The sequence below is a fragment of the Podarcis bocagei genome (assembly GCF_964188305.1).
Source record: "Podarcis bocagei genome assembly, chromosome: 1".
Classification (NCBI taxonomy): Eukaryota; Metazoa; Chordata; class Lepidosauria; order Squamata; family Lacertidae; genus Podarcis; species Podarcis bocagei.
This window is the reverse complement of record NC_138125.1, coordinates 118,996,786-119,011,612: the sequence shown is the minus strand read 5'-3', so window position 1 is coordinate 119,011,612 and position 14,827 is coordinate 118,996,786. Positions and strand designations below refer to the sequence as shown.

General features: G+C 43.4%; 1 protein-coding gene across 1 annotated transcript in view; it reads left to right on the top strand.

The window, feature by feature from the left end:
* The first annotated feature begins 3,436 nt into the window (after positions 1-3,436).
* MTX2 (metaxin 2) overlaps positions 3,437-14,827 on the top strand; it is a 39,926-nt gene continuing 28,535 nt past the window's right edge. The window contains exon 1 of the mRNA XM_081183506.1: positions 3,437-3,651. Coding sequence (XP_081039632.1) covers positions 3,612-3,651 — 40 coding nt within the window. The 5' untranslated portion in view covers positions 3,437-3,611. The remainder of the gene's footprint in view (positions 3,652-14,827) is intronic.

Here is a 14,827-nt window from a genome sequence, read left to right as displayed (position 1 = left end):
AGCCCCCGCTTTCACAGAAATGCAGAAGTGCCTTAGAGTTCCACTGTGCACCATGACATAAAAGCTTCAACAGAAATGGCATAATTTATACAGCCCACAGATTGCACTTTATTCCACCAAGTGACACCTTTGTCTTTAAAAACTCAGATATAAATACTGAGTGGAGAACAAACCTTTATTTAATATATAAATAGCTACTCTCCATAAGGTCACATACCACTCTTCATGGTAGATACAACCTGAGGTGAAATCCCCATAAAAATCTCTCATTAAATTGCTTCCTCCCTCTCTCCTTCATTGAGAGCTGCAAGATTAGGCCGGAGATAATGACTAGCTCACTGTGAAAATATAGTGAGAAAGAGCCATGTTGAAATTAGATCTAGACAATGTAGTAATGAAAAGCACTGGCCAATATTGTAACGGATGGGGATATTTATCATAATTCTGTTCATTATGATGGATTGTTGGTTTGAGGATTAGCCACATAACTATCCAACAAATGGAGGCAAAGCATATGTTTGAAGGTGATGACATTTACAACATAAGTCATGACGGATGTAAAACCCGTTAGTAACATAAACAGTGTTGGCTTCTCGAATATTGCTGACAGTTTAATTCTGCTTCTGCTATTAAAATGAAATATGAAGTAAGAGGGATAGAAAGCCTGCGGACATTGGAATTATTGGGGTATACAGCGTCAGCCATGCCGTTAGTCAATGCTGGTCAAAGTCAGTTGCATGAAAGGTACTCTGGAATCAAGGTGACTTGATGTATACAGCTAAATCATGCGGAATTGTAGGGCTCCGGTATTGTGGTTGTTCCGTAATGTGGAAGCAACCCATAAAATAATTATGCAAGAGCAGATTTTCATAAAGATACAGAACAACAAACTGTATATTCTTAAAGTTCAGTCATGCATCAGTGGTCTCATCAGCGCAGGACTCCGGGTCAAAAGTCACAGGGCCCCATCAGTTTTTTAAGGAACTGAAAATGACATTACCATCTAAAGAGCCTCACCCCATAAGACCACTAGGTTTCTCAAGGCAAATCTAAAAAAAAGTAGTATAAACATTGACAACTGGGAAACACTGGCCTATGAGCGCTCCAGTGGGAAAACAGCCTTTACCAAAGGTGCCATGGACTTTGAAGATGCTTGAACTCAGAACGAAAGGGAGAAACATACTAAGAGGAAGGCATGTTTGCCAAATCCTCACCGTGATCAACTCCCACCTGGAAACCTATGTGGAAGGACGTGTGGATCCAGAATTGGCCTCCACAGTGACTCACTGTTAAGACCATATTCATGGAAGACAATCTTACTCAGCTACGAGTGATCGCCAAAGAAGAAGAAAGAAGCCTAAAATTACTAAATTTTGTCATGATATGAATTTAATTTGAGTAAAAGCCTTTCCAGATAAGTCACTTAACAGCACAAATTCAAGAAAGAATAGGTGTGTATGGCCTCTCACAGCTGAAGTCAATGGCTTTGGATGTCTCACAGTGCAAATGGGAACAGAAAAGTGGCTCACATTTATCTCTGGCCCTCATTGGCAGTGATCAAGTTCTCAATGCAGCAATGATTCAGACATTATAAAGATACGTGGGGGAGCAGAAAATGTGAGCCACTTTTCTGTTCCTGTTTGCACTGACTTCAGCCACTGACTTTAGCTGTGAGAGGGCACACAGACCTATTCTTTTTTTTATCTACGTCAGTGAGTGTGTAGGGCATGAGCAGGACGATTCTACTCAGTGGTAGCCCCATAGAGTTATTGTCTTATTTATTTTACAAATTTATGAACTGTTATACAGCCCAAGGAGACCAAGATAAAATTGAAAAAGAAACTTCAAAGAACAATTTAAATCATTTCTATAGACTCTAAAAAGAAAAACATTGCTACAGATATACAATTGATATTTCATAAATGACATGATCACACCTCAGGAAAAGCCTTCTTAGGCAAAAGCATCTTCAGTAGGTGTCTAAACATCATGGCACTGGGTGTCTAATCTTTGTTCATTCCAGAGGGCTGGAGTGACAACACTAAAAACCCTGTTTCTGCTGCAAACTAAATGCACCTATGGGGCATGGGATACTCCTGGGGAGTGAAGTTGCTGAGCTGGGATATATATTGAAACTCATTACCTAAAACAGGGGTGGGCAATTTTTTTCACCCTGAGGGGCGCATTCCCTAGAGAACAGCTTTCCCAGTACAACATGTCTGTGGTGGGTGGGTCCAGACCCAAAAGCAGTGGGGCAGTGTGATTCTTACCTTTGTACGGTAGGCTAAATTCTAGTTGCAAAAAACCCAGAGGTTGCTAACTCCCCCGCTCCCCGCCCATTTCTCCATCTAGGCAAGCAAGTGGCATTATTACAGTTCCAAGGACATAATCATGCCAGGTGAAAAGCACTTGAGGAGGGGATGTAGCAGTGCCAGTGAGGACTGCAACCTGGGGAAGGTGGCATGGACTGGGAAGAGTCCTGAGAGGTCTTGAGGTCTGCAGTTGGCCTGTGGACTGTAGGTTCCCCACTCCTGACCTCAAGCATCAGCTTTCATATTTTTAAGAAGTCATGTAAGGCCATCAAAGTTGTGATTCAATGTGGTGTTATTTCTTCAGTAGCCCCTTTATTCTTGCTTTGCTTAACGGCAGTTACATGCTTCAGATCAATGCTATTTTGTTATGAAGTTTTTATTTCTGGGTTACATTCTTATGGAGTGCTCTGCATGCTGCTTTGAGCAGCATATCCAGGACTAAAACTCAACTCCAGGCTTGCCTTTCCATGTTAAATTTCCAAAAAAGCTTGTGTGTGTGTGTGAGAGAGAGTGAGAGTGAGAGAGAGAGAGGGAGAGGAGAAACCAGGATGCAAAACTTTGCTTTTCATCCTGGAAGCTTGCTAATAATCACCATCCTTTCCAGTCTATCACAGCAAAAACCAGCATCTCGTGGCACATTAGCAACTTAAAAAAGAAAAGAAAAAGACGTAAGATTTCATGGTCTTCATAGAATCATAAAATTGTAGAGTTGGAACGGGCTCCAAGGGTCATCCAACCCCCTGCAATGCAGGTGTATGAATTGTTCTCAGCTGAACAAATACTTGAATTCAAATTCATGAGCAAATACTTGGAACGGCTGAACAAATACTTGAGCGTACAGGGAAAACAGTGGGGGTTTATTATTATTCCTGGGTTTCACTCTCAGCCTTGGGGTTCCAGAAATAATAGCTAATCATCGTCATCATCCCGGTGTTTCAGGCAGGTTTTGCGGGCAGAGCGGGCTCCAGCGCGGTGGCACAGAGGGAGCATTGCGCTTTACTGCTGAGGCGCCTGAAGTCAGCCGTGCGCACGCTTGTCTCTCTCCCTCTCTCTTTCTCCAGGGCACCGACGCCGCCAGCCGGGCGAAGGGGTGGAGCAGGCCCCGGATGCACTTCCCTCGCAGGGTTGTCGGCGCAGCCGCAGTGCTCCGGTGGGTGCCCTTAACCTTGCGCGGTTTGCGGCGCGGCCCGAGGATCCGGCGCACGGTGTGCGCGCGAGAGAGAGAAAAAGAGGAGAAGCAGAAGGCGACGCTCGCGGGGGAGCTGCGCTCGCCCACCCGCCCGCCTCCCGCGTGGAAGCATGTCTCTGGTGGCGGAAGCTTTCGTTACGCAGATAGCAGGTGAGGAGGAGAAGAAACGGCCGTGGCGGGGGCCGGAGTGGGGCAGCAGGGGCCGTGGAGCAGCGCCCAGGCAAAATTGATTTTGAGCACGGATAGAGGTGCGTTGCGCGCGCCCTTCCAAAAAGGCGCCTTGACCTGGTGGGAGTGGCTGGGCTGCGAAAGGCAAAGTGGACCCCCTGTTTTTCTTGGGGTCTTGCTTGCTCCCAGCTGGTCGGGCTACTTTGAGGGATATTGCTTGAAAACCTGCCTGCCTCTCTAAAAAAGTAAATAAAGCAACCGTAGGGACTCCATAGGAAATCTAATAGGCCTTAAGAACTGTTTTGAGTTCTCATTGTTTGGTTGCCATAGCATCAGCAGGAGCCTCTTTGGCTACTTTGTGGATGTTCCCTGGAGTGAAGTCATATCTGGAGTCCCAATTTGTGGCTAGGGTCTCCTGTGACAGTGCTGGATTTACATACAGTATAAGCTAAACAAGCTATAGCATAGGGCCCCACTCTCTTGGGGGCCCAAAATTTTTTTTAAGGAAAAAACAACAACTGGGTGTACATTTCCAAAATATAATTAAAAACAAAATAAAACCTACACACAGCAACAGTGGTTTGTGTTGTGTAGGCTTCTATGATGTAAGTAATGGGCCCTGTCCGCTAGCTTGCCCCCTAAAATATCACTGGTTTGCTCATTTCTCTATATAGGGTGCCTACATTCTGCATGGACTGGTTGCATTGGCAACATGTGCAAATGACTTTAGATACCTATTAGGTCCATAAATTACCATATAGCATATATTCAACACAAAAAAACAGTGACAATTTGTTGTTGACAAAGGACAGCTGGACATAGAAAGGGCCCCATTACCTTCGGTAGCACAGGGCCTCATCAAACCTAAATCCAGCCCTGCCTGTGGCTTCAAGGGACTAGGAGTGCTAAGGCCCCTTTTAGGCTGATTTGCCAGGTGTGGGATAGCCTGGCCACAGTGACCTCACGTCTGGACTACATAGTCTGCTGTATGTGGGACTGCCCTTGAAGACCATCTGGAGGCTGCAGCTAGTGTGGAATGTGACTGCTAGGCTGGTGAGCTCTGGCAGCCCGGTGGGGCTATCTGAAAGCCCTGCACTTTTTGCCAGTGAGCTATTGGGCCCAATTCAGTACTGGAATAAGGTAAAGGTAAAGGGACCCCTGACCATTAGGTCCAGTCATGGCCGACTCTGGGGTTGCGGCGCTCATTTCGCTTTATTGGCTGAGGGAGCTGGCGTATAGCTTCTGGGTCATGTGGCCAGCATGACTAAGATGCTTCTGGTGAACCAGAGCAGCGCACGGAAACGGCGTTCACCTTCCCACTGGAGCAGTACCTATTTATCTACTTGCATTTTGACGTGCTTTCGAACTGCTAGGTTGGCAGGAGCAGGGACTGAGCAATGGGACCTCACCCTGTTGTGGGGATTCGAACCGCCGACCTTCTGATCGGCAAGCCCTAGGCTCTGTGGTTTAGACCACAGCGCCACCCGCATTCCTGGAATACAATGCCCTAAATGACTTAGGGCCCAAGTATCTAAAATAATGCCTTTCCCATCTTGAACTACGATCGGCAGGTGAGATCTTGCTAGTGCTGTTGCCACTTTTATCACCCTGTGACAGGGCCTTTTCAGGGGTAGCTTCCTGTTTGTGAAATGCCCTCCCTGGTAAGGTACATCTGCCTCCTTCGTTTCCGGCTTTCAGGAGGAATCTAAAAAACATTTCTTGTTTACCCACGTGTTTGATGGCTGAAAGGCACTCTTCTTGGCAACTTTGAAATCACTGGTTGATAAAGTGTTTTTAAAATGCTTTTAATAATGTTTTTGGTCTTGGTGTGTTTTCTGCCCTGGGCTTCTTTGGGAGGAAGAGTGGAATATATTGTAAGATGAATGAATGAATGAATGAATGAATGAATCCAAAAAGCTGGAACAAATGGCCTGCCTAAAACTTTTTTATTGCACTAGGCCTATACAGGCAATTAAGAAAGCATATTACCACAATGGTTAACTGGTGTCTGTTTTTAACTTTTTTAATATGCTCTTCATTGTATGTTTTAATTATTTTTTCCTGTAAATCTAACAAATGGAAATTTTACCAGGCCAAACCTGTCCTCCAAGCTAACTAGCAAATACTGCTCCAGCAGCTGATGATTTAGGGTTTATGTCCTGATCTTCTGTAATATGTACCCAGAGCAACTATAAAAAAAGAATATTCAAGAATAAAAAAAATTATATGTGAATTTATGTATATAGCTAGATATTATTGTTTTGATAATGTTACGCTTAAATCCAGTTTCGTTATTTTTTATTTTTTTGTAAAGGTACCAGCCAGAAATTACACCAAGGATATGTTATCCAAATCTCAGTTAATCATCAAGTATGTCGTGTTCTTGAATCTGGATATAATTCACCCTTTTTTTTTTCATTTGAACTGTCTAAATGTTTCACCAAGTGTTTGTCAGTAGAGACATCATAGTTGACTACAGCATATTGCTTGTTCACACTATGTGACTGCTGCATCAGCTCACAGCCACCTTTGCCATCAGAAATAATTTCTTGCGGCAGCCTATGACAGGTGTCTCTACCTCTCACCCAAAACCAGGATGTTAATCTCATTTTCTGCTTAGTTGATAAATCATCGCAAGGCTCCGTCATTCATATTCTGCACAGTAAGGATGTGAAGAGGAGCAAGTCCCATTGAGTTCAGTGGGACTTTACACCCAGGTGTAAGATTGCAGTTTGTTGTTTGGAAAATAAGGCTTCTTTACTCCTCTGAATTTGTGAAGAACATTATTTTGGGGTGTGTTGATATACTTCCAAAGGATTACAGTTTTTAATGAGGTATCCATACACGACTAGTTCACACATAACATGTGTACATGATTTGTTACCATGTGAATATCTGGCATAATATATGAGACATCTCCTTTGAAAAGTGCTGAAGGAGCATCTCCACCCCCATTGTTCAGCCTGGATACTGAGATCCAGCTGCAAGACATGAAGCTACAAGGAACCAGGCAGAGGGCCTTCTCGGTAGTGGCACCCGCCCTGTGGAATGTCCTCCCATCAGATGTCAAGGAAATAAACATCTGACTTTTAGAAGACATCTGAAGGCAGCCCTGTTTAGGGAAGTTTTTAATGTTTGATGTTTTATCGTGTTTTTAATATTCTCTTGGGGAAACCTAGCCAAATGGGTGGGGTATAAATAATAATAATAATAATAATAATAATAATAATAATAATAATAATAATAATAATAATAATAATATTGGATTATCACAACTTTCTTTTTAACCTAGGTTTGCTAATTCACAGTTTGTAAGTGTGAGTCAGTTTACTAGTTGTTAACAGGGCTGGCCAACTCATGAGGCAAGGTGAGGGGACCGCCTCAGGCAGCAGGAACCACAAGAGCAGCAGTTCCCAATGTATATTTTTATTCCGCCCTTATTCCTGATCTAGATTGTCACTCACCCCTTCTTCCCTGGTGGGGCTGGTTGTGCCATTTTGTGGTTTGCCTCAGGTGCAAAAATGTATTGGGCTGGCTCTGGTTGTTAATACATTCATAATCGGCCAATAGTTCCCTGGATTAATAAGACTCATTAAATACTAGCAACCATGTACCCGGCTTTGCTCAATAATTTTAAGAATCCAAAAGTTCAGGGCAGTTTTGAAGGTTCAGTCCACCATCTTAATTCAAAATGGCATCCAACTGTATCCAAACATAGAAGTTCTCCTGTTCCTTGAGGTTGGCTCTCCAACTGCATACCATATAGCTGATTCCCTGTGAAATACATGGATAAATAGTTTGGTTAGTTTTGTAATTTGCAATGTAGTGCAGTGATGTGAAGGGAACTTAATTGGGCCACTCAGGCCTCAGAGGTTAGCCAACCTGGCTGCTTTGGGTGGTGTTAGATATGACATCAGTCCACTGGAAAACTATTGCCACAATGCTCAGGAAATTTCCTTAACTTAGAATATATGAATGTTTCTGTTGAAATGTTTGTAAATTCTTTTCTAGTAAGGTACTCAGCACAATGCAAGGCTGTTGCTTTGCTTAGAAGCTGATAAATGTTTTGGATACTTTGGAAATATCAGCAAAATAATAATCCTTTTGCTGTTGATACCTACTGTTAGAAGATTAAATAAAATGGATCCCACCAAATCTTCCAGAAGACCATCTCCTGGATTCTTACATAAATCTGCAAAATCCTGTTGCACTGCAAGGACATGTTCCCCATATGGCCCGTCATAATCTAGTGTTTCAGAAGTGAGTGGAATGAAAAATATAAGAGCCAATCTGTAATATTGGTTATAGATACAGTGTTTCAAACTTTTGCTGAGCCATAAGGCTCTCTGGATGGCCTTAGATAAGTCCCTTTTTCTTTGCTTGACCTTCCTCCAAAGGTGTGTCAGGATCATAGAATTGTACAGTTGGAAGTGACCACGAGGGTTGTTTAGTCTAGCTCCCTGCAATGCCGGAACATTTCCCCCAACGTGGGGCTCAAACCCACAACCCTTAAACTGAGAGTCTCATGCTCTACTGACTGAGCTGTTCTGGCGTAAGATGTATTGTTGTGAGAATATAATGGGGATGGATGAGAAGAACCTTGTATACACCACACTGTGCTCCTTTGAAGGAAAGGCAGGATACAAATGTAAAAAAAGAATTGGATATCCAGTACTCCTTCATATATACTGCACTGAACATCTGAAGGTAGCCCTGTTTAGGGAAGTTTTTAATATTTGATGAATTATTGTATTTTAATCTTTTGTTGGAAGCCACCCAGAGTGGCTGGGGAAACCCAGCCAGATGGGCGGGGTATAAATAAATAAATAAATAAATAAATAAATAAATAAATAATAATTATTACAATAGTTGAAGTTCATGCATTCATCACTCTAACCCAATGGGGCTTTAGTGTTCACACAGATGTCATTCAGTAATAGAAATAAATGAAAATCTGAATAAGTGCCTCTTAAAAGGATAATGGATTTATTTTCTGTTTCTCTGTTTTCTGTAATACCAGGTCCCTTATTTTGTATGCATGGTGGTGCAGTCATAATTGAGAAAGTTTTTATATCGGTAATAAAAATGAAATTTGATTGGCTAGTAATAGAAGGTCCTGTTCGTGAAAACAATCACTTTGTCATGCAGTTCCAATTAACTGAAACTGCTGTGGTGATATAGCAGCTATAAAACATTGATCTTCACTGCATGTGCATTAAAACTGCTCTAGGGTGATTATATTATATTTTAATTTTTTGAAATGTATTTAGGAGATTTTTCTTGGCCCAACATTGGGTCATGACTTTTGTCTGGATGTTGACTCCCCGCCCCCCCCCCCTTCTTTAATGGCCTTCATCGTCTCTGGAGAAAGTGTATACAGTCTCTCCCGGTCTTAATAGCTTTGCTTTTCATGCTTGTTCATCTGGACTCCTTTAAAAGCACAGAGAATGTTAGTTTTCTAAAATATTGCCCCCTCCACTTGGGAAGTTGCGTTTGTTTGAACATGCTGAGCAGAGTCTGTTGCTCTAATGCACTAATGATTAAATATAAAATGATGACCAAATCATTTATGAAGTGATAAGAGGCTTTTCGCGATTATGTTGACTGGGTAATGAAGAAATCATTTGCTTGCGTTTCTTTCTGCAAAATCTTACGGGTTTTAGCTGCGGATCAGCAAAACACTGCTTTCTCACACCAGGGAAGCAACGTATTTTCCTCTGTAATGTTATAAATGGTAATCGTATGCCTTTATTTCAAACTGGTTGTCACACAAGGCAGTGCCGTGTTCTGTTTTGTGGAGACGTCTAGTGTAACCTGTTCTCCCATAGACACGTGACGATTTATAGAGATTAATCGTATATGTATCACTCTCAGGATAAGAAAATGAATTTCCCATGCCACTTGGAAAGTGAACATCTTGGTTTTCAGATGGTATCAGACCTTAATCTTTCTTCAAGCGGCAACTTTGCTGAAATATCAGCTCGATAGTGTTAGGCCAGAAAAAAAAAAAAAAAACTGTTGCAGATGTGATAGATTAGTGGATGCAAAGAAGAGAGAATTTTCCTAAGCTCTCATTCGCTCTTGGTAAATGAAAAAGAAAATGAGGGGATTTTCTTTTCTGTGGTTGCTGCAGTGGGTGGGGAAGAGGGACATATTTATTTACCAAAGTTGAGAGATTTCCTTTCTAATCTTATACTGTGAGAAATGACTTAAAATGAAAACAAAAGCCAGACATTCACTGCATGCTGGCTGATCCCTTATATTTGCCAGACGTTCACCTTCCGAGCATCACAGAGTTGTTTAAAAATAAATCTCTTCCATGTAATTTTGATGTATGAGGTTGAACCCTGATTGCACTCATAATAAATATGTAGAATGCCACACAAAGTGCTTTTGTAGACAAAAAGCTACCTCTCTCCAATAAGGCTTCAAGTAACAAAGCGGACAGGATAACAAATGTGCCTATGTTAAACTAAAAAAACACAGTATTAAATTGACATGTTGTACAATGTCTGCGACCAAAGTGTTGAGAAAATTTGGATATAAAAGGCAATCCCTCAAATACACAGATATGTTGGAAACCTTTTCATTTAACCAGTTATGTAAGCTGCATTTCCAACGTTTCTAATTTATATAACTTCTCCAAGGCTGAAATGGGTTTTCATTGATAATCCAATTCTTCAGATTCAGTAAAGGCAGCCTACCTTGAACAAATCTTTGGCAAGTGTCTGTCACAAACCATACTCAAAATTTGAGAGTACCTCTGTGATATACGCTGCAGTACATACCCATCATTTGGTGGAGGTTTGCTATTAACTGTCTATTAACAGTCTATTAACTGTACAATCCTTTACATGCCTAAAAGGTAAAGGTAAAGGGACCCCTGACCATTAGGTCCAGTCGTGACCGACTCTGGGGTTGCGGTGCTCATCTCGCTTTATTGGCCGAGGGAGCCAGCATACAGCGTCCGGGTCATGTGGCCAGCATGACAAAGCTGCTTCTGGGGAACCAGAGCAGCTCGCGGAAACGCCGTTTACCTTTCCGCTGGAGTGGTACCTATTTATCTACTTGCACTTTGAGGTTCTTTTGAACTGCTAGGTTGGCAGGAGCAGGGACTGAGCAATGGGAGCTCACCCCGTCGCGGAGACTCGAACCGCCAACCTTCTGATCGGCAAGTCCTAGGCTCTGTGGTTTAACCCACAGTGCTACCCACGTCCCTATACATGCCTACACAGAACTAAATCCTATGGAGTTTAGTGGGGCTTCCTCTCTTGAACTTTTGTAGGATTGTAACCCAAATAGGGCTGAGTAATATCTGGTTTTCCACATCATGATATATCACCAGCTAAACATTGTGATATACCAATATATCACACTGTCTGAAATAAGTATGGAACTATGTAGAGGTGAACAGTAGGGCTGGGCGATATATGTTTTTCAACATTGTGATATATCACCAGCTAAGCTTTGTGATATACTGATATACCATGATGTCTGAAATAAGGATGGAGCTGCGTAGAGGCACTGGCTGGCTTCACAGTTTTTCCTGCATTGTGATTTTTGCATAGCGCGCGCGCACACAAACACATACTGTATTTTTCCCCCCTATAGGACACACTTTTTCCCCTCCAAAAATGAAGGGGAAATGTGTGTGCGTCCTACGGGGCAAATGCAGGCTTTCGCTGAAGCCTGGAGAGCGAGAGGGGTCGGTGCACACCGACCCCTCTCGCTCTCCAGGCTTCGCGGACCTCTCCGCAAGCAGCAGGAGCGCTCCCGCTGCTTGCGGAGAGTTGCCTGCATGCTGAAGCCTGTGCGTGCTGAGATCAGCACGTCCAGGCTTCGCGGACCTCTCCGCAAGCAGTGGGAGCCAGCGCTGGGCTCCCACGGCTTGCAGAGAGCTGCCTGTTTGGGGGCTGGGGTCGGGGGAAGCTCGGGCCTCCCCTGTCCCAGCCCCGTGCCTGGGGGAAAAATAATTTCCCCCCTTTATTTCCCCCCAAAAAACTAGGTGCGCCTTATGGGACGGTGCGTCCTATAGGGCGAAAAATACGGTATATGTTGCCAGGTCAAAAATGAGAAACTGATATCATAATATAGACTTCAAACTGGTTTTGAGTGATATATAGGCCAACCCTAACATGTGTCATGATTCATGATGTGTTACCAGGTTAAAAATTAAGAAACCAATATCACAATATGGGCTTCAAACTGGTTTTGTGTGGTATATTATATATCGCCCAACCCAAAGCCCGAGTTGCAGAATGATCAACAGCACAGCATAGGAAGGCAAGTAGAATTGCAAGCCGGATTATAGCCTATAGAGCCAGGTACCCTCCCTATATCTGTCCAAGAGGGCAACTGGCAGTATGAAGAGCACATCTTGAGCTGCATACTGGGCCATAATATCAGATACCTGACAGCAGCATATAAGCAAGTACAGTCGTACCTTGGATCCTGAAAGCCTCGGTACTTGAACATTTTGGCTCCTGAACGCCGCAAACCTGGAAGTGAGTGTTCTGGTTTGTGAACGTTCTTTGGAACTCGAACGTCCGACGGTGCTTCCGCGGCTTCCGATTGGCTGTAGGAGCTTCCTGCAGCGAAATTCGAAGCTGTGCTTTGGTTTCCGACCATTTTGGAAGTCGAACGGACTTCCAAGGTACGACTGCACTCTGCTTTTGGAATTATGTTATCAGACGTATATTAACAAACTGGCACTTGGATTTATGAGGAGAGGGAAAAAGCAAAGAAAACAAACTCATGCGAGCCAGTGGAATACTCTTAAGAATAACTGAACGCTCATCTTGTCGAGTAGGCGACCAGGTTGTTACCCGTTGTTTTTTTTTAAAGGCCATGTGTTGGATCCAGAATTCACTCCTGTCAATGAGAGCACCCCCAAGGGCAGTTGCATTCAGAGGATGCCCCTGCTAGTGGGATGGGAGGTTACTTTTTGCTAGTTTTCCCCTACCCCTGCAGCCCCCAGTGTCATAGAGGGTTGAGTGACTTTCAGGCCTTTGGTGGCACTGGGGGTTGCAGGTGGAGGGGGAACCTGCAAAAGTCGCATTGCCTGTCTGCCAGCTTGACTCCTCAAAAGCCTTCCCATTCTATCTGCAGAAGGTGAACTCTGGATCCTGTGCCATGTTTTTTCTTGTACAGTGATACCTCGGGTTACAGATGCTTCAGGTTACAGACACTTCAGGTTACAGACTCCGCTAACCCAGAAATAGTACCTCGGGTTAAGAACTTTGCTTCAGGGTGAAGCTAAAGTGGTACCTCAGGTTAAGAACAGTTTCAGGTTAAGAACGGACCTCCAGAACGAATTAAATTCTTAACCCGAGGTACCACTGTACCATGATCCCAGTTGAGTTTTGGGCATGGGGTTGCATCCAGAGAACTGAGCAGGAGGGAAATTTCTGCTGCTTCCGTTTGCAAATTCTCGCACGAGAGGAACACTCTAATAGATAGGTTCTGTATTATGCTCTGCAAGCAGAATAGCATTTTGGGATTTTGTTGAGTGAAAAATGTAAAAACATTGTTTGTGAAAGATGTACTTCCATGAGCTTAAGTTCTCCTTTCTTATGTGGGAAGCTACCTTTGGATCCAAACTATGGATTTTAACTAGAATTTGTCATTGGGCTAGCAACTGATTTACTGTGCTATTCTCGGTAATTACTCAGAAGTAAAGTTCAGTGGCACTTACTCTCCCTAAGTGTGTATAGGGTTGCAGCCTCAGTTAGGGCGAGGAAAGATGATAGATGTGTTCACCTACTTCTGAACCCAGGAATATTTTTCATTTTCAAAATAAAGTGTATGTGTGGGGGAGGGGTTTGCTACATTTTTAAGAGCCTTTGAATCTCCATCTCAATGAACTTGTTTTCTTGACCCTTTCTGGCGAAAGGTCTGAGTACATCTTGAAATTGATCGTGCCTTCATATAGGTATTTACGTTGGATGACGATGATGAGGCAGCTAATTCATAAAGGGATGTATTTGTGCATTCTTTATTGATCTCTCCTAATGGATGAGAGTTCTTTTTAACTGTTGTTCCAAACTGACTGCAGGCTTATTGAAGTAATAAAGGCTAGTTTAAAATTATCAGCATTTTCATGTGCCTGTGAGGCAGTAGAAGTATGGTTTAAAATTAACTTTTCTATTTTTAAAGGATAGCAAACAGGTGGTAGATTTGCCTATACATCTTTCTAGGAAACAGGTCATTTTTTAAAGAAATCTCCTGCGGAATCCATAGCCTTCCAGATGTTGTTGGATTCCAACCTCCAGCATTGTTAATTATTGTTATTATTATTATTAATTATCATCATCATTTATTTCTTTATTTCATAAAATTTACACACTGTTTGATTGAAAAACCCTCACAGTTGTTGCAGATATGGCCATCTCTAATGGCCACAGGTGACGGCAGTTGTGGTCTAGGAACATCTGGAGATGTTCCACAGGTTCCACATCCCTGCCAATGTAAGTCCTGCTGGTACAAGTTCTGCCTGCTGATCCAGCATGACCCCTGCTCAGTTGGGTTGTGAAAGTTATGCTGGGTGATCCCTGGCTGAGCCAGGATGAAGATGTATTGTTGGTGTGGTCCAGGCTGACTGAGGACAGCCCAATATCCATCCATTCCAAACTTGCTCATCCTGACTGATTTTGGGTATGGATTGTGCTGTAAGTCTTCCTAGCTGATGCTGAGCTACACAAGCATATTGGCAAGGCAGCTACAGCAATGGCTTGCCTCGTTGAAAGGGTATGGGCGAACGTGATGCCAACGATCAATACCAAGACAAAGGTTTACCAGGCTTGTGCGTTGAGCACGTTGCCCTAAGTGAGTTGTGGGCAACTTACAACCGCCAGGAGCGACGCCTCAATGCCTTCCACATGTACTGTGTCTGGATGATTTGGGGCATCATATGGCAGGACAAAGATGTGCTCTCCCAAGCTCACATTCCCAGGATGTCCACGCTGGCTCGGTCATGTCCGCAGAATGGAAGATGGCAGGTTCCCCAAGGATGTGCTCTATGGGGAGTTGCCTTCAGGCACCAGGCCTGTTGGCAGACCAGCCCAGCACTATGTCTACATAGTGACATGAAGGCTGGCAACATCAGCCCTGCCATGTGGGAATTCCTTGCAGACAACTGCAATGCCCCGAGACAGACAAT